Source organism: Malaclemys terrapin, chromosome 10 (assembly GCF_027887155.1).
Source record: "Malaclemys terrapin pileata isolate rMalTer1 chromosome 10, rMalTer1.hap1, whole genome shotgun sequence".
Taxonomy (NCBI): Eukaryota; Metazoa; Chordata; order Testudines; family Emydidae; genus Malaclemys; species Malaclemys terrapin.
Genome location: NC_071514.1, coordinates 45,049,184 through 45,069,268, shown reverse-complemented (window position 1 = coordinate 45,069,268; position 20,085 = coordinate 45,049,184). Strand labels below are relative to the sequence as shown.

Here is a 20,085-nt window from a genome sequence, read left to right as displayed (position 1 = left end):
TGTACCAATGTGGAGGTGATGTGTGACACATTGCCTCCATATTGGTGCACATAACAAAATTCATGTGGCGGGGGGTAGGGCCGAGGGGTTTGGAGTGTGGGAGAGGGCTCAGGGCCGGGGCAGAAGGTTGGGATGTAGGAGGGAGTGAGGACTCCGGCTGGGGGTGCAGGATCTGGGGTGGGGCCGGTGATGAGGGGTTTGGGGTGAAGGCGGCCCCGGGACTGCAGCAGGGAGAGAGGACTCTCCCTGCAGCAGCACTTGGACTGGGCGGGGGGGATAGGTGACACTCCACCAGCTGCAGCAGGTCCAGGGCTGGCCTGGGTTAGGGCTGGGGCTGGGGCGCCTCTCCCACCGGCAGGCCTGGGGCGAGGCTGGGGCCAGCAGGGAGAAGCATCTCTCCCCGCTGCAGCCTTGAGCTCCTGCACGGTGCTTAATAGGCTGCTGTGCAGCTGCACAGCTTAAAGGGAACTTAGGACAAAGCCCCCTCCAACATTCAGCCAGTGGCAGACACTGGTAAGTAGCTGATTGAGTACAAGACTTGCTGCCTAAGGCAGGAGGGTGGGAATCACAGAGGGCTATGCTCTAACCAGCTGCCAAGGGAAATGATTGATTTGCTTTGAATTGCCCCTCCTGCTCCCTTTCAGACAAGTGGTGCCCCAGCAGGTGGCTAGGGTGGAGGCAGCTGCCTGGGCTCTGGGCCAGATTTTCAAAGCTAGCATGGTATCTAAAGATGTCGAGAGGCACCTGGGTGCTTTTGAAAATCCCTAGCTGCATTCCTAAAGACCCTTAGAAAGCTGGTCCATCCTGTCCCTCATGGTTTTTTGCACAATTGTGCAATGCCCTGGCTCTGCCACTGGAGCAATTGCTTAGGTGGCAGCACAGACTCAGGAGCAGGGACCTGTTTTTTAAATGACTAATGCACATGCAGAATGCCGGCCTGAATCCCTCCCCTTGTTGCTCCTGGAAGTGCCACCCTGCACTGCCTCTGGAGAGAGGCAGGGCACAACGCTGCAGGAGCAAGGTGAGTTCTTGACCCACATTGGGGAGAAGGGAGTTTGGGCAGCTGGCTCCAGCAGTGGGACTTCAGGAACCTGGTCGTGCAGCCCTGGGCTCCGACCATGGGGCTGCGAGTACTGACACCCCCCCGGCTCTGGCCACACGGCCCTGGCCTCCAGCTGCAGGGCTTCAGCCTCCAGCCCCTGGTTCCAGCTGCGTGGCAGCAGGCGCTGGCTCCTAGCTCCAGTTCCGGGCTCCGGCCGCGCAGTGGCAGGGATTGGCCACAGACGCCGAGCCCTAGCCCTGGCCGCAGGGCAGTGGGCTCCACGCACGGGGCTTTGGGCGCCAACCCCTGATAGACTGCAGGGCAGCAGGTGCTGACCCCTGGCTCCAGCTGTGGAACTTCAGTTGGCCTCTTGCCCCCAGCTCCAGTCATGTGGTGGTGGGCGCTGGCCATGGGCTTGAGCCACACAGCCCTAGCCTCTGGTCCCGATCCCCTGCCCCAGCTGCATGGCAGCAGGCGCCGACCCACAGCTCTGTTCCCAGGCTCCGGCCACGCAGTGGCAGGCGCTTACTCCAGCCATGCAGCCCTGGACTCCGGCACCCAGCTCTGGGTTCTGGCCACAGGCACTGAGCCCTGGCCCTGGCTGCATGGCAGCAGACACCAGGGCCTGGTTCTGGTCACTCAACAGTGGGACTCATGACCCACCCCCATTGCCTCTGTATGCATCCCGGCCCCCACTCTCTCCCACGGCCCTATATCCATCCCCGCATCCATCCTCCCCCCCATTGCCCTGAGCCCCTGCTGCTTCCTCTGCCCCCACATCCATCTCACTGTTGCCTCTGGCCCCTGCTGCCTCCCACTTCAGCCCTCCCATCCTGGGCTTAATGGGTTCTGGGGCTTGCTGAGAAAAGTGATATTAACAAACATGCAAGTATCACTTTTCACAGCAGACTGACTAGCTATCTGTGAAAAGTGATACTTGTAGGTTTGTTAGTATCACTTATCATAGCCTCCCAGGTAGCTACTAAGTGTGCTATGCTATTAACAAATATCACTTTTCATTGCAAGCCCCAAGACCCACTAAGCCTTGAATTGGCAGGGGGAGGGGAGCAAAGAGGGAGGCAGTATTATTTTTGTTATTGAGTCTGCCAAAAAAACTCTACAAATATATATTACAATGATTTGGATGTGAATCTGTGCACATTTAATTGCTTTCCTAAAGTTAATTAAGTATTTTAGGAAAAAAGTGTCAGTGCACCCATTAATGAGAGTTGATGGCCACACTCTTGAGGCCACCAAAAAATTTGTTGCGAGAACCCCTGATCTGGGAGTTGGACTGCAAGAAGCAGCACATTCCACACAGCAGGGTGTGTCAGGCTGGTTTGTTGTAGCTCAAGACAGTCTGCAGAGCATGTGCTGGTGGATTTAAAAAAGGGAAGAAGGAGGATCCGGGGAACTACAGGCCAGTCAGCCTCACCTCAGTCCCTGGAAAAATCATGGAGCAGGTCCTCAAGGAATCAATTATGAAACATTTAGAGGAGAGGAAAGTGATCAGGAACAGTCAGCATGGATTCACGAAGGGGAAGTCGTGCCTGACTAACCTAATTGCCTTCTATGATGAGATAACTGGCTCTGTGGATGAGGGGAAAGCAGTGGATGTGTTATTTCTTGACTTTAGCAAAGCTTTTGATACTGTCTCCCACAGTATTCTTGCCACCAAGTTAAAGAAGTATGGGCTGGATGAATGGACTGTAAGGTGGATAGAAAGCTGGCTAGATCGTCGGGCTCAACGGGTAGTGATCAATGGCTCCATGTCTAGTTGGCAGCCGGTTTCAAGTGGAGTGCCCCAAGGGTCGGTCCTGGGGCCGGTTTTGTTTAATATCTTTATTAATGATCTGGAGGATGGTGTGGACTGCACTCTCAGCAAGTTTGCAGATGACACTAAACTAGGAGGCGTGGTAGATACACTAGAGGGTAGGGATCGGATACAGAGGGACCTAGACAAATTAGAGGATTGGGCAGAAAAAAACCTGATGAGGTTCAACAAGGACAAGTGCAGAGTCCTGCACTTAGGACGGAAGAATCCCATGCACTGCTACAGACTAGGGACCGAATGGCTAGGTAGCAGTTCTGCTGAAAAGGACCTAGGGGTCACAGTGGACGAGAAGCTGGATATGAGTCAACAGTGTGCTCTTGTTGCCAAGAAGGCTAACGGCATTTTGGGCTGTATAAGTAGGGGCATTGCCAGCAGATCGAGGAACGTGATCGTTCCCCTTTATTCGACATTGGTGAGGCCTCATCTGGAATACTGTGTCCAGTTTTGGTCCCCACACTACAAGAAGGATGTGGAAAAATTGGAAAGAGTCCAGTGGAGGGCAACAAAAATGATTAGGGGTCTGGAGCACATGACTTATGAGGAGAGGCTGAGAGAACTGGGATTGTTTAGTCTCCAGAAGAGAAGAATGAGGGGGGATTTGATAGCAGCCTTCAACTACCTGAAGGGGGGTTCCAAAGAGGATGGAGCTCGGCTGTTCTCAGTGGTGGCAGATGACAGAACAAGGAGCAATGGTCTCAAGTTGCAGTGGGGGAGGTCCAGGTTGGATATCAGGAAAAACTATTTCACTAGGAGGGTGGTGAAACACTGGAATGCGTTACCTAGGGAGGTGGTGGAGTCTCCTTCCTTGGAGGTTTTTAAGGCCCGGCTTGACAAAGCCCTGGCTGGGATGATTTAGCTGGGAATTGGTCCTGCTTTGAGCAGGGGGTTGGACTAGATGACCTCTTGAGGTCCCTTCCAACTCTGATATTCTATGATTCTATGATTCTATGATCATGCAAGGTGTCAAATCTGAGAGTGCTGGTTCCTCCTTGCTTCAGGGGCATAGGAAACATGGGCAGAAGGACCAGATGGCAGGAGAACTGGACCATGCAGTGATGGATGGTGTAGGGGAGAAGCAGACAACAGTTGGGAAGAGGAAGAGGAAATGGGCACCAAAAAGTGCACAGAGGACACCACTTGCTGCAATAAAGGCTGTTGAATACGTTGCCATCCTCATGCAATGCTTCAAAGGATACCCTGGGCTGGAGGAAGGTAGTGCCGGGCGATGATAGGGATATTTGGTCACAAATCACTCTCTAAGTCACGATGCATACTACGATGGCTCTGGTGAACCTCCTCCCAAATAGCAGCACACCAAGCAGCAGTGAGATTGGTATGAAGTGGTTTTTGCAATGTGCCAGATTTAGCTTTGTCCCTTCCCAACCCCCCAACTCCCCTCCTTAGTTTCTAGTACTTGTCCCCTGACAACTTGTTCTGTATCACATCAATCAGGCATCTCCCTTCAAAGGCATAGTCACATTCTAGATCTCTGCTCATCTCCTCCAGCTGCCCCTCACTCTTGCTGCAGTGTTCTCATCCCCATTTGCATTCCTTATTTCAGTGCTTTCCTCTCTCCTCTTCAAAACCCACTTCTGCCAAGAATCTTCATCAGCTGCCTCCACATCCACTGTTCCTGCAGTCTTGGCGGCTGACTTTCAGAGGTGCCAACAACCCGCAGCTTTCCTTGACTTCAGTGGCATTTTGGGGTGTTCCTCACATATGAAAAATCAGCCCCTTAAGTGTATAAGCATGTTGGTGTATGTATTCTGTAAAGCACTGCATCCATTTACAGTGGGGTATAGATATTTACTCAGTCATGCCCGTGATCTGGAGAAAAAGTTTTGGGCCATGCAGGACGGTTTGATTTTTGCACAGATAAAGGCTGAGGCCTTGTCTACATGGGCAGGGTGCACTGGCTTAACTTAAATTTGGTTGTATACCCGTTTAGTTAAACCAAAGCATCCCCTGTTTGAATGCTCTTATTTCAGTTTAAGGGGGCTTTTTGGGGTTTATCTTAAACCTGTACCTAACTGATTTGAGCTAACCCGAAACAGCCACTAAGCTGAAAAGAGTGTCCATACAGCAGGGCTGGCCTTACCATGAGGTGAACTGAGGCGGCTGCCTCAGGTGCCAGACTGGAGTGGGGGGGGAGCACCACTAGGACCCAGAGTGTAGAAAATTGTGTCTGCTGCTGGTGCATATGTATTCTCTCTGCTCTAGATGCACAGAGATGGTGGAGTGCTGTGCTGGAGGAAGGAGGGCACAAGAGACATAACAGGCAGGCAGGAGAAAAGGTGAGAGGGAATAACAGAAAGCAGCAGAGCTGCAGGGAGAGAGAGAAGGAGGAGCCTTTTATGTACCTCTCTAGCACCCCCAGGAGCCTGGACTGATTAACATCAGCTTCTCAGGGAGCTTCTTGTTTCCTGCTGCTTCCCTGAACCCACTTGAGGAAAACAGGCAGTCAACTGAAGTAGTAGGAGCCAGTTAGGCCCTTAAGCTGCTGATATCTTCCATCATTCAGGCCCTGCTACCAGCCTGCTTATTTGTCCCCTTCAATTGAGTGTTGAGAGCCACTATAGCTGGCACAGAACAGCAGTCATGAGTGACAGAAGAAAACGCCCCTCTGGGCAGCATTCAGAAAAAGAAAGAAAGCAAAGGAAGCTTTTCTATCGAAGCAGGAAGGAGCTCTCCTGAGATCAGGGGTGAAAGTAACTTAAAGGACTTACCGGTACTCTAGAGTCCTGCGGAGAGGGCGGGGCCTCAACTGGAAAAGGCGTGGCCTCTACCAGAAGAGGTGGGGCCTTTAAATCCCGTGGCTTTTAGATCAGGATTTAAAGGGCTCGGGGATCCGGCTGAAGCTAGGAGCCCAGGGCCATTTAAATCACCCCCGGAGCTACCAGTTGCAGAGGCAGCTGGGAGCCCTGGGGTTTGGGCAGGGGTGAAAGTAATTTACATTTCTTACCCATATGGTCCAATCGCAAGCAAGCAACCCACCTCTCCTACATACTTCATGGATCCCTCCCATTGCATGACATATATATAGAAAATATCTATACTACTACTACTAAAAATACTGTCTGTAATAAAACTTTAATATTGGAATAAGCCTGAAAAAATGAAAACTCACTGTCACATTTTTCTCCGTGTCTTCCCTCCTCCTCCAGCCAGGCTGCCGACGCTAGGCCATGCTTTCCCCCTGCCTGGTACTCAGCAGCAGCTGCAGGGACTCCCCTCTAGCTTGCAGCAGGGAGAAGGGAGACTGGCTGAGGGAGGGAGAAGCCTGCCCCCTGCATAAGAAAGGTTTAAACTCAGCTGTTCCCTGAGCAGTTCAGCCCCCGGGGTTAGGAGCTGTTTCTGGCATCCTTGTTAATTTCACTCACAGTTGTTGTGGGGGAAAGGGTGTGTGTGAGACCATAGCAGGGGCGGTTCTTTTCCGCCCCCGGGATGAGGGGATCTCCAATACTAATATACACAACAAATACAAGCATTTGGCTGCACAGCTTAAATCCAGAGCTAATAAAATCAGGTGGAAGGGGAAAACTCACTGTCACCTTGGTTTCTCGTCTCCTCCCTCCTCCTCCAGCCAGGCTGCAGACAGTAAGGCTCTGCATTCCTCCCCCACCCCCCACTCAGCAGGGGATCTCCTCTAGGCTCTAGCTTGCAGTGAGCAGGGAGACCGGCTGAGAGATGCCTGCTGCTGCTGCCTGCATAAGAATAGTTAAACTCAGCTGTTCCCTGGGCAGTTCAGCCCCCGGGCATAGGAGCCGTTTCTGGCATCCTTGTTAATTTCACTCCCAGTTGTTGGGGGGGGGGGGAGGGAAAGGTGTGTGTGTGACCATGGCAGGGGCAGTTCTTTTCTGCCCCTGGATGAGGGGATCTCCAATACTACTATAATACAATAGTAGGGGCCGGTTGCTGGGGTTGGGGCAGTCGGCAGCAGGCTGCAGCTGCCTTGTTTGTGACACATACATACATACTGTATGTATTACTGTCCTGTGGGGAAGGTGCCAGTGCCCTTTTAAGGGTGTGTGTGGGGGGGAGACAAGTGTTTCTAGGATAACACACCTCAGGAACTTCTGCTTAATGTGTGCTGCTTAATGGAGTCTGTCCTTCCCCAGGGGGCTGTTTGTTGGTACAACTCCTACACTGAAGAGCTATCTTTTTTGAGAGATCCATCCATACTGTACATATACATTTAGAATATACATGGATCAGAGTAGATTTAGATCTGTGAAGCAAGACAAGAAGATTTTGTTTTCCCAGGAAGACATTCATGTGGATGTTCCAAAGTTAACTTTTGAGTGCCATACGGTACCCCCACATGGTAATCGCGCTGGCTTGCTATTTACAACTGCCTCAAACAAAGCCAATCAAAGCAAACGTGAAGAAAGGTCTTCCAATTATAAGAACTTAATTAACAATTTGTCAGTTTTGAATCCTGAAAAATGGCAAGAGAATCCAGAGAATCCCCATTTTGGAGAAAAGGAAATAAGAGCATTGGCTGATCGACTGAGGGATTTGTTGAATTCAAGGCTTTTGGAGGAAAAAACATTCCTGGTAAACTTAAAAAACTCGTCCTTGCAGTGGACACCCTTGCTGCAAGCAATGCTGACTGCGAAAGGGGATTCAGTGCGATGAACAACATCATTACCGTGAAACGGATTGCACTTACCACTCGTCATGTGGCAAACTTGCTATTCATTTCATGTGTGGGACCTCCTTATACTCAGTGGAATCCCATGCCATATGCGAAATTGTGGCTTGGAAAGGGCCGACGTGCAGCACATTCATCTCGAGGCATGGCACGACAACAGGGAGAGCAGCTGTATGGCCCAATGTGGGAGTTGCTATAAGGATGCTTTGCTCCATCCAGTCCTCCCCATGGATGCCCCTTTCTTGCCCCCACTGGGCTGGCCCACTCAAACTTTCCACGTGCCAAGACTGAGCCAGGGGCTGGGGTGGCTTTGCTGTGGGTAGTGGTTCCCGTTGGAGCTGCAGCCCCTACCTGCCTTCCCCTATTGCTTGTGTTGTTGCTGCCACATGCCCCCCAGGCCTCCGTCTCCTCCCCTGTCTCCCAGGCGGCTCCCTCCCACAGCTGGAAGAGAGAACAGCAGCTGCTGAGGCTGGAAGTTTTCCTGGGGACACCATTAAGCAGCAACCCAAAAGCTGGGTGCCCACAGATGCGCTGGCAGTGCCCAGCCAGACCTTGCCTCTTACAGAAGTTCCTGAGGTGTGAGCAGCAGAAATATTCTCCCCCCTGTCCTCCCACCCCTCAAAAGGGCACCGGCGCCCTCCCCATGGGATAGTAATACATACAGTATGTATGTGTATGAATGTGTCACAAACAATGCAGCTGCACTCTGCCGCCGACCTGCAGCGACCCCAGCAACCGGCCCCTGTGGGCTGCTGCTGCCTGCAGAGAGCCAGCAGATGCTGCTGGGCTGGGTCTGCCAAGGAGTAAGTAATCAAGGCAAAAAACATAGCCAGCCAGCCAGGGAGGGAGCCAGGGACTGCATTGCACCATGCCCATCAGTGCCCCACTTTCCCTAGATCCTCCCTATTTCCTAGCAAGTCAGATATCAAGGATTTTTTAATCTCCCTTCCAGGCACATAAAAGAGTGCAGGGGTCACATCAATGGGTGGCTAGTAGTAGGGGAAGGCAGGGGTGAATGAAGGACAACTGGAATAGCCTTCATGAAATATACAAGATCTTTAGAGAAAGTTTTGTCAATTTCAGCCTCTGCACTCTGCAGGCAGGACAAAACAAAAAGAGATCTGAGATTGTGCCCTATGTCCTAAGGACATTTCAGGTGTTTAAATCAATATATAAAGAGGGTGGAATGAAAACTACTATTTCTTTCAAAGGAGGCACAATAATTTCCCTGAATATACAGTTTTCCCCTCCAATCCCTTTGTGGTTTTGTCTATGGGGGCTATTTGCTTTCCCTGTGAATCTTCAGTTGCTTTAGCAAAATTGCTTTGCCCAAAATAAACCCTGATCATCATGACACATCTCACCATGTTCTCCATGTTTTTTTTGTGTTTTTTTTTTTAAACAGTAACATTTCAAAGAGGATCTGCAAGCAGTTTGGATATCACAACCATGATCCTCTGCTGGGGAGGGAATGGGATAGATTTGAACTTGGAAACGGTTCCTGATTTTGATTGTATTTTTTGTGTATAGGAGATCCCCTCATCGCAGGGGCAGAAAAGAACTGCCCCTGCCATGGTCTCACACACACCATTCCCCATCCCTCCTCCTCAGCAACTGTGAGTGAAATTAACAAGGATGCCAGAAACGGCTCCTAACCCTGGGGGTGCAGAGAACAGCTGAGTTTAAACCTTTCTTATGGAGGGGGCAGGCTTCTCCCTCCCTCAGCCAGTCTCCTTTTCTTACCGGTCCTCCGTACCGGTCCATACTGGCTTACTTTCACCTCTGCCTGAGCTACATAGACACAAATGTTCACGGCGAGCCTTCCGGCCCCAGTGAGGATGTGAGTGGTGAGGAGATGCCTGATCTTCCAGTTAGTCAGAGTGCAGGTGACCTGGCAGCTACTGCAGCATCCATATCTCCATCTCAAATGGATGTAACCATGCACATTCCTGAAGAAAAGTGTAGCTCAGAGGAATTGCGATAGCTGACATGAGAGGTCAGGGCTACGATAATGGTGCCAACGTGAGAGGAAAGAACAGAGGAGTGCAGACATGGATCCGAGAGTTAAACCCTTGAGCTTTTTTTGTCCCGATGCAGTTCTCATTCATTGAGCTTGGAGGTCAGTGATGCAGCATCAGCTTCTAGTGAGGCCGCTGAATTTTTTAATGTAATTCAAAGCATCTATGTATTTTTCTCTCATCAACTCATCAATGGCAAATTTTGAAGCAACATCTGGGAACCAAATTGGGAAGATAGATGATTCCATAGTTGCCATTATGGAAACTAATTCTATGACAGGAACTGTTCATGGGAGAAGAGTGGCAGAGGAAAATGGAATCACCAGAAACATACATAACTTCAAATTTCTGTGTGGCTTAGTGTTGTGGCATGACATACTGTTTGAAATAAATGTTGTAAGCAAGAGACTCCAAGGTGTTGACCTTGATATATCTGGAGCAATGGAACAACTGGACAAAGCAACAGTCTTACTGGTCAGATGAGGGATTTCAAAACGTTCTGAAGAGTGCACAGAAGTTGGCAGAGGAACTTCACAATGAAGCTATTTTCCCGCCCATTCAAGAATACAAGAGTCACCGAAGAAAACATATTTTGATTACGAGGCATGGGAAAATTCCATAAGAGACCCCAAACAACAATTCAAAGTTGAATTCTTTAACCAGGTGCTAGATTGTGCAATACAGTCAGCTGAAGAATGTTTCATGCAGCTCAAGGAACACAGCAGTATATTTGGGATGTTGTATGATATTCCAAAACTCCTCACCATACCTGAAGAAGACCTACACCAGCAATGCAGGGCACTAGAGACAGTGTTGACACATGATGACATGCGCGATATTGATGCGAGTGATTTAGGTGATGAACTGAAAGCCCATTCAAGATACATTTCAGCAGGATCAACTCCAAAGACTGTTCTGGAATATATGTGCACAAATAAGATGACCACCCTATTTCCAAATGCTTTTGTTGCTCTGCGCATACTTCTAACACTTTCTGTAACAGTTGCCAGTGGAGAATGCAGCTTCTCCAAGCTGAAGTTCATAAAAAAAATCTATGCTCCACAATGACACAGGAGAGGCTGGTCGGCCTTGCAACCATCTCAATAGAGCATGAGCTGGCCCAGACTGTGGACCTTCAGCAGGAAGCAGTTCAAATCTCTGCAACCAAGAAGGCACAGAAAGCACCATTTTGATTATTCAAACAGATAAAAATGCCAGTGTTAACCATGCAGACAAGAAAAGTTACATTTGCTGTTCAGGCGTTTGAAAGTTAAGTGTTACTTAAAATTTTTGAACAAGGTATTTTAAGTTGTTAGTTCTCCTTTATTGGGGTAGTAGCAGAGCAGTACCTTGAGAGGAGTAGAACAGGAAGAAGGCAGAATTGAGACCTTTCAAAGTTTTGGCCCAAGCGAAGGGGCATGGGGGCATCATTTGAGCTCCCCGCCTCAGGTGCCAAAATGTTGTGGGCTGGCCCTGACATACAGGAGTTTGCATGGTTTAACTAAACTGGTTTAAATTAACACTCTAGATTAAACCAGTGCAATGCTATGCCCTAACAATGCAGTGACAGAGGGATGCAGTCTGTTCAGTACTTAGCACAATGGGTCCTGGTCATGACTAGATCTCCTAGATGCTATAGTAATGCAAATAACTCATTTGACGGATGATCACATGCTACAAGTTTTTCCAATAATGAAGTTACGTCAGGGGTCAGCAAACTTACAGAAGTGGTGTGCCAAGTCTTAATTTATTCACTCTAATTTAAGGTTTCGCGTGCCAGTAATACATTTAAATGTTTTTAGAAGGTCTCTTTTTATAAGTCTATAATATATAACTAAACTATTGTTGTATGTAAATAAGATTTTTTAAATGTTTAAGAAGCTTCATTTAAAATTAAATTAAAATGCAGAGCCCCCTGGACCAGTGGCCAGGACCCAGGCAGTGCGAGTGCCACTGAAAATCACCCTGCGCGCCGCCTTTGGCACGAAAGCCATAGGTTCCCTATCCCTGTGCTATGTTTAACTGTGAGGTATATATGGGATTGGCTGCCCTCTGGCGTTTATGCCTTGTCATTGCCAGTCTGTGGGAGTTAGTAGCCAGTCAACCTGAGAAATTCTTCTTGTGAGAGACTTAAGATCACCTCTGCCCTCTAAAGGTCACTTCTCCTCCCTCCACCTTATAAAATTTGTATCAAGTTTAGTTTAAGTTGCAAAGCCAATACCATCAAATTACCTGAAGTGACCAATGTAACAGCCATCTCTTTCCATTTTTAACTTAGGCAAGGTGTTTGCTTAGCCTTTTCAACCTTTTCTCTGTCTGGTTTAGGTACAGATTATGCAACATTCATGGGCTGTTTGATAAATGCACCATTGTACAAAAATGAGGTAAATTTCTTTGTAAACTCCCTGTCTCCTATATACCCACAAAGTCCCTGGTCAGCTGCTGTACTAAAGGTAGCTCCCTAGAAACACGTTGGAGCCCAATTCCCATCTAATTCCTCAACACATCGCCAAAGCTTAAGTGGAAACAAACAGAATCAGACTGACTCTGTTGCCCTGGGTCAGAGGCTAGCTCTCATGGGCTGTGTAGACGTATCTAGGAGAACCAGGCTTGAGGTGAGTGTGAAAATGGGAAGCACTTGGAGAGATCATCCCAATAATGTAACACATGGAATATTGCTCATCATGGGCTGGCGACCGTCTGGTCTTGTAGACTGCATTCAGGGCAGGGAGCCAGGAGATCTGGGCTCTAGTCCAGACTCTGCCAGGGAAGTAGCTAGGTGACTGGCTTGAGAAGTAACTTACCTCTATTTCTGATCAGTAAAATAAGGATACTTACCCCACATTGTAAACACTTTGAAATCTACAGATACAAACGGCTAAGTGCAAAGCATTAGAATTCTGTTCCTCTATGGATTTATGGGTTTATTGTATTAAGGACACTTTCCATAGCATATTTCATTGCTTTGAAATACTCTTATTATGGGGCAAGTTTGTTGGAAGAGGAGATTTATGCTGGTGAGTTTCTGAAACGTAGGGGAGTTAAGTGCAAAGACACTGTGTGCATGTTGGAGAAACACACTCCACTGACAGTAACGTGATGCTTCTGCCTTTTCCCTTGGAGCCCCTCAACTCTGCGCTGCTCCACCCATTTAACCCAGAAGGAAAAACAGGTATGAGTAATCCTGGGACACCCAAAGGGTTAAAAACTAGCAGGTATGGTGTGATAAATGAAGGAGGGGTAGCTCCCTTTTATGGACACCCAGCCAGCCAGTAGCTATAAAACCTCTCTTAGTAGTTGTTCTCTAATTGCTTTACCTGTAAAGGGTTAAAAAGTCTCACTGCTATGCATAGGTAAAAGGAGGTGAGTGGGCACCTGGCCAAAAGAGCCAATGGGAAGGTTAGAATTTTTTAAAATTGAAACAAGACTCCCCTTTTGTCTTCTGTTCTTGTTCTCCCAGGGAGAGGTAGACAGGGCAGCACCTATGCTATAAGAGTTTGGGTCAGGTATGAAAAATCAACAGTCTCATACCTAGGAACTACTCATTTCAAACCCCAGATATGTAAGTAGATCAGGAATGTCTAGGAAGACACGATCAGGTTTATTCCTTTTATTTCGTTATGGCTTGTGGATTCCTCTGTGCTAACCCCAGGTGCTTTTGTTTTGCTTGTAACCTTTAGACATCAAGAAAGCTATTTTTGGTGCTTAATCCTTATAATTGCTCTTTTAAAATCTAGCAATAGCTTGAGTTTCCAGATGTATTTTCTTTTTAATACAATTTACCTTTTTTAGAACAGAATTGGATTTTTGTGTCTTAAGAGGTTTGTGCTCATGTTGTTTAATTAGCTGGTGGCAACAGCTGATTTCCGTTTTTTTTTTTTTTCCCCTTTCTCAGCTCTTCCCCGGAGGGGGATGAAAGGGCTTGAGAGTACCCCATAGGAAGGAATTCCCAAGTGCACCTTCCTGGGCTCTCAAAGGGGTTCTGCTCTTGGGTGATGGCAGCATCTACCAATCCAAGGCCAGAGAAAAGCTGTAACCTTGGGAGTTTAATATAAACCTGGAGTGGCCAGTATTAATTTTTAGTATCCTTGCAGACCTCCACCTTCTGCACTCGAAGTGCCAGAGTGGGGAATCAGCCTTGATATATGGGAATGAACAAAGGGAACAAACTCTCCAAGCAGACCAGAATTTGATTGGATTAAAAAATGTGTATTGGATATCCAATACTAAATAATAAACATGAAGTTATTAAAAAAGCCATAGAGTATACAGCAAATACTACAGAAAAGGAAAAAAAATTGTACAGAAAGGTAGAATTCTACAGCAGTCCTCAAAATTCTCCTACATCAGAATCATAAAACCATATACTGGGTTGTTTTGTTTTTTCCCAAATCCTTCTGAAGGAAGCTGCCATTTAACAGCCTAGCTACGACACTACAAGATACACAATGTTTCAAATTCAAAATCACAGGATATGTAAGAAAATGTAGCATTAAAATGTGAAAAAGTGCAATACAGATTGTACACTGATTTGAGTATTTCTTTTAGTTTAACCTTAAAAAACAACAACTTTGAACAGCTGTTTTATCAGTAAAAATATACTAGCCCCCACCCCAAATTCAATGGCAATATTAACATTCCCTGTGTTGTACATAAGTAATATTCACAAAGACCCACCAGCTAAGAGTACTGAATACACATGATGGCATTTCTTTGGGTATAGATCAGAGGAAAACACACACCACCCTTACAAGCAACATGTGCATCCAAGTATGTGTGTTTTTGTTCATTAAATACAAGTTCTGTAGCTTATTTTGTCCTGAATTGTATTGACAAAGGCCTGAACATCTATTTTCAGGTGGCCCAGGGTACTCAAATGTTGCACTTTTCACCAACGCCCCCCATCCCCCACCCAAATAATAAATAATACCAGCAAACCCGCTGGAAATGGCAACACACAAGGAGTCTAGGAAAAGAAAGGAAGTCATATCCCAAATAAGTCCCAGCTACTTTCCAGGATGATTCATTGCGTCCCTTCTCAGTGTCAGGAACCAAACCATAAGCCTAGAGGGTCAGCTTTTAATCCAATGGATAGAAGGAAAAGAATATGCAGTCTTATTGCTTTCTTTATTACATAAATCCTAATGTTTCCTGCTCAATGTTCTGAGAAGTGCAAGTGTCTCCCAGACAGCCAGTTTGTGCCCACTGGAAGTGCTATTCACCTCACCTCTCCTATCATTAACCTGCTTTGGCAGAATAGATTTTCCATATAAAGCCATCAGTAAGTTCTTGTTTTCCTTTCTTCAAAAAAGTGTGTATATGAGTTCCATGGGAAGCTGAGATTTCATCAAACACTACTCCTCAGGCCAGTCACCATTGCCGAGTGTGGCACAGCCAAGCATGCTGGTATATCACATGGCAGCAAGCGTGCAAGGAGGAAAAAGAAGACACTTCACTTACCTCGCCCCACCACTTTCTCCTCATGCAGGAATTCCCTTTTAACTTCCCTCCCCCTCCTAGAGAGATGTGTGAACAGCACCTGAGTCATTAACACTGATTTTTCAACGGGTTTTAAATATGTAGAAAAATACATTTTGCCTTGATTGTAGTTGAACATTTAAGATTCTTTTCAAAGCACTGTTCAAATGGCCTGGGACAGCAAAACTACATTAGGGTTGATCTAGCTGAAAGAGCCTCTGGGTGGGGTTTATCTAGTTAAAAGATCCTATGGGTGGGGTTTGATTGTTTCCAAAGGCATGCTATCCTGCTGGATTACAAGAGCTCCACCTTTCTCTGCTTCAGGATATGCCAGCACTTAAACCCCAGATTTAAGCACCCTAGCAGCGGAGAAGTGTTGTGCAAACTGTGCACTGCTGACTGCTGTATGTTCTAAGAACTGAAATAATAATGCTCAATTTGCACTTAAAAGTTTTAAGATCTGTAGGATCTTTAAAATTATAGCTAACAATAAATCCAAGCACTGTTGCCAAAATAAATGGTGATGTCATCTGTACATAAGGAATCCTACTGTATAAGAGGAACTTTTAAAAAATGGTTCTAAATGACACTCCCACTGCAATCTAATAACCAGAGATATAATTAAGTTACAAGAAAGGACATAACAGAAGATGCTTTCATTTTCTTCAGTCTTTTAGTGAACATATGAAGACTGGAAAACAACAATAAGGAAACCTCCCATTAGCCCTTGGCTCCCCTCCCCCTTCCCCATTAAAGTATTGAAACTGCACAAAAAGCGACAAACAAGTCTTTCAATGTTACATTTCAATTCAAACAGATTTGTAATCTCACAGTGATGAGAGGAGAAAGTCAGGCTTTTAATAATTATAATATAAAAATAATAAAAGAGCTTACAAATAGCAATGCAGCATCCCAAATGGCCATGGATTAACTGCTGGAAGGGGATGTAATTATATGCAGAATAAAAAAAACAAAACAGAATACCCCACACTGGCAATGAATTTCCACACACAATAGAACAAGCAGTCAAACATCAGTCTAGGCTGTGGAAAACAACAATGTTTTTCTTTTTTTTCAGATTACACAATTTTTTTCCTTTTTATAAAAAAAAGATAAAATAAAATAAAAACACACAAATAAAATTGTACATAAATGCGAATGTCCAACACTGAAAAGGCAGGGCAATCACACCACTGAGACAAAACCTGACCAGAAAAAGAATGTAAAGTCCATTTGATTTTTTTCCCCCTCTTGCTTGGACACTAGATTTCACCTGAAGTGTCCCATCCTGCATGGTCTCAGCAGGCAAACAAGACTTCAACTTGGCAATGACTTTGTTTCAGGATGAGGAGGAGAAAAGTCATCTTTTTAACCAGCATTAGCATTAATGCACCAGTTGGTTTGTTTGCTTTCTACGTCTGCTCTCGTGTGCTGTCCCTCTCTTTCTCTGTACAATTCCTTGTGTTCCAAGGCTGAGTTCCAAGACTTGTGAAACTGGATTTGGAGTCATGTCCTGGTGAAGATGTTCATGCTGTAGTGATGGCATTAAGGTCCTTCATTAGTCCTTCCAGGTGGGCCATCTCTTTGGTCAGTTCATCCGGTTCATAGTTCTGCAGGAGATTTAAGAGGGTTACTGGACAAGATGAGCTGTGCTCTTTAAGGAAGAGTGGGAGGAAGCATGATCAATGACTCTGGTATACAATATGACTATAAATCATATACAGGCAAAGCCAAGTTTTGATGGTTATGTGAATGCACAAATTGAAACCACCAACCATTTTTCAAATGCCGGAATTTTGCAAAAGTGATGAAAGGAGTAAGAGACAGATGGGCAAAGGGTGCACCAGAATCGGGCATGCAAACAAAACCACAACAAAACATACAGAAATCAAACCAAAAAGGGTGAATTATTGACAAATACAGTGTGATAGAGAAAAAACACAGGGAAAGTGGAAAAAGAGAAGAAAAACAGAAATTTCAAATTAAACATTTTCTGCACCCACAACACAAAGTACATCAAAGATAATGATTTGAAGCAGTGCTATGGTAGTGTCAGCTACAAAGGATTTTTAGCTATCATTTTCAAAGCTGGATGCCTAGTTAGACTGCTCACTTACCAAAAAAAAAAAAAAAAAAAAAAAAAAAAAGTAGCCTGATTTCCAAAGATGCTGAGCATCTGTAGCTCCCACAGCCTTCAATGGGAGCTAGGGTTGCTCAACATCTTTGAAAATCAAGCCACTTTCATTCAGGAGCCTAAATATGGATTTAGGGTCACAGGTTTAAGTGTTTTGACTCTAATCCTCAACTATCCCCTTTTGTCACCCCCACTTTTCATTCTTGGGATGTAACATGGTTGTGCTGCATGAGATTACAGCTATGGGATTTCTAGTAACAGTTAAATCCAGGCACAGCCTTCTTTCACAACAACTGTAGGGAAATGAAATGCCATCTTGGGCAAGATCATAGCATGTGAAGCAGCAGTGGCTTTCCAGGAAAGCAAACAATGCTCGCTGGGGCTTCCCATTCTGGTCAGTAATTCTTTGGCACATACAGTCCAGTGCAGAAGTCAAACATAGCTCCTCTTTACCCTACTCCTCTTTTCACCAAGACAGGTTAGGGAAAACCAGAGGCTTGGACAACTCCTCCTCCTCAGCTAACTGTGCAGGAAGCCTGGGGGAACAACATTATCCCACGTTCACGTAACTGAGAGGCTTGTTAACTTGAGGTTCTGCTGCATTTGGTAAAATTGTCAATCTCTGCTCAGGAAGGCTCCTGGAGTGGAACAGAGGGAGTAGTGCACACCAAGGCAGAAGTATACTGACAGAGCATTACCATAGGCTTGGCTCTAACAATCACTATTTGGCCTTAAATTTAAGTAGTAAGTCCTTAACTTCACCACAAAATATAAAAGGAGTTTGCCCTGGGTGAGATTATCAAGGGCATAAAAGACAGTTCAGAGCCCAACTCCCATTGACCGTCAATGAGAGTTCTAGTCTAGTCTATATAGGTTCTTATACCTGAGTGCCTGACCTGGCTGCCTAACTGCCTTTTATGCCTTTGAAATCTCCTTCCTTCTAGTTAGCATTTCTATAATGTTCTCCGCGGGCATCCAGGGAGGTTTGTCATGCTGTGGTAAGTGCTGCCAAGAAAGCTGTAAATACACTTACACTTTCTGAGTCCTCAAGCATCCTGGTGGTCTCCTGCACATCGGGGGCGCTGGGCACTACCACTGGCATAGGTGGTCGAGTTCTCCCTAAAGTCCCGATCGACGCAGTCTTCACCGAGTGAACTGGATGGTTAGAAGCTTAAAGCAAAAATGTTCCATACTCTTAGCAGTGTTCCCTCTAATTTTTCCCACCCATGTGCAGAATGAATTTTGTTATGTGCATAAATATGGAGGTGATGTGTGACACATCACCTTCATATTGGTGCACATAAAAAAAATCATGTGGTGGAGGTGAGGCCAAGAGGTTCTGAGTGTGGGAAGGGGCTCAGGGCTGGGGCAGAGGGTTGGGGTACAGGGGTGTGAAGGCTCCAGCTGTGGGTGTGGGCTCTGGAGTGGGGCCAGGGATGAGGGGCTCAGGGCTGGCGTAGTGGGTTGAATATAGGGGGAGAGGGCTCCAGCTGGGGATGCGGGCTTTGGGGTGGTGCCAGGGCTGAGGGGTTTGGAGTGCAGGAAGGTGCTGCGGGGCCACGGTAGGGAGAGAGGACTCCCCTCAGTGCTCTCTCCCCACCGGCAGCACCTGGGACAGGGGGGAGAGGCGCCTTTTCCCACCGCAGGAGCTCGGGCTGCAGGATAGGCACGTCTTCCCTGACCCCAGCAGGTCTGGGCCTGGGGAGGGCCACCCTGGCTGCAGCTGGGTCCAGGCCAATCCAGGGTCGGGCCATGCCACCCCGCCGGGTCTGGGTCACTCCGGGGCCGGCCTGGGCCACGCCGCCCCAGTCGATCCGGCCACACCGCCCCAGCTGCGGCAGGTCCGGGCTGCAGGCTGAGTTGGGGCCAGGGGAGGGACTCCCCTTCCATGGTAGGTTGGGGGCTGGGCTAGGTGGGGGCTCCCTGAGCGCCTGTGTGGCGCTAAAATAGGCTACTGCGTGGCCATGCAACTTACAGGGAACTTAGACTCTTAGCCATAATTTCCCTGTCCAGACGGAGAAGGTGGTTATGGGAATGTCAGCAGCATTGCCACAGTGCGGAGAATGCTCTTGAATTGGCCAGATCAAAAGAGTTCTATCAGATTACAACTGTTTTCCAGTGGGTTAGAACTAATGCTTCAAATTAATGAATGCTGGAGTTGAACATCCCTTTGGATTATCCAAACACTTGAAGATGAAGTTTATTGCTGTGCTTGAAAACTAAATGTATGAAATTCAGCCCAGTCTTATCTCTGACTGCCTCTCTAACATTTCACCTTGGATGTCAGGTGCAATCTTTCCCAAAAGCATCTCCTCATTTTCCTCTTGATCCCCTTCCTCTCCCTCCCTCACCTATCTCCACTGACAACTCCACTATTCGTCACTCTATCCTCCTCCACGTGCTGGATATGCACTGTGATTCTCAGAGCTATACCATGTCATTTATCCTTCCACCCCACCCCGCTCACCTTGCTGCGTCAATAATGGTGTACTTGGCAATGCTGGGTCATATGTGGAACCTGTGGGTGGAACTGCTGGCACTGCAAAGCTCTTCAGAGGGTGAGAGGGACGGACGTGGGCAGTAGGGAGACTTTGACCTGAATCCTCCTCCTGCGCGTTGGCCAGATAAGATGCTGTGGCACTTTCTGGCTCTTGATGGTCAGCACAACATGTCTGAGATGAGGAAGCCGGCATGGTGTCTGTGCTCGGTGTATTTCGAACAGATTCTACAATGGAAAAGTAAAAATGGGGCTTATTTTCTTTCACAGAAGTTTTCCCTCCTTTCAGCTAGGCTATTAAATATTTCCTTTTGCAGCATCCCAATAGCCACATGGGACCAAAGCAGGAGTCTTTACCAAGCGCTTTTCCTGAAGATCCTGGTTAAAGCTAGGGAACTGATTCATGCATCACCAATCACCTGAGCACT

The 20,085-nt window shown here is 47.0% G+C and overlaps 2 protein-coding genes across 12 annotated transcripts in view; one reads left to right on the top strand and one right to left on the bottom strand.

Annotated features, from left to right (window-relative positions):
* The first annotated feature begins 973 nt into the window (after positions 1-973).
* LOC128843955 (uncharacterized) overlaps positions 974-20,085 on the top strand; it is a 29,215-nt gene continuing 10,103 nt past the window's right edge. The window contains exon 1 of the mRNA XM_054041115.1: positions 974-1,021. The gene's annotated coding sequence lies outside the window, so the exon portion shown is untranslated. The remainder of the gene's footprint in view (positions 1,022-20,085) is intronic.
* Positions 15,678-20,085, bottom strand: part of NEO1 (neogenin 1) — a 553,038-nt gene continuing 548,630 nt past the window's right edge. For all 11 annotated transcript variants that reach the window (XM_054041102.1, XM_054041112.1, XM_054041104.1 and 8 more), the window contains 3 exons: positions 19,628-19,885; positions 18,194-18,330; positions 15,678-16,636 (listed from right to left, as the gene is read on the bottom strand). In XM_054041102.1, the coding sequence (XP_053897077.1) occupies positions 16,553-16,636; positions 18,194-18,330; positions 19,628-19,885 (479 nt within the window). In that variant the 3' untranslated portion in view covers positions 15,678-16,552. The remainder of the gene's footprint in view (positions 16,637-18,193; positions 18,331-19,627; positions 19,886-20,085) is intronic.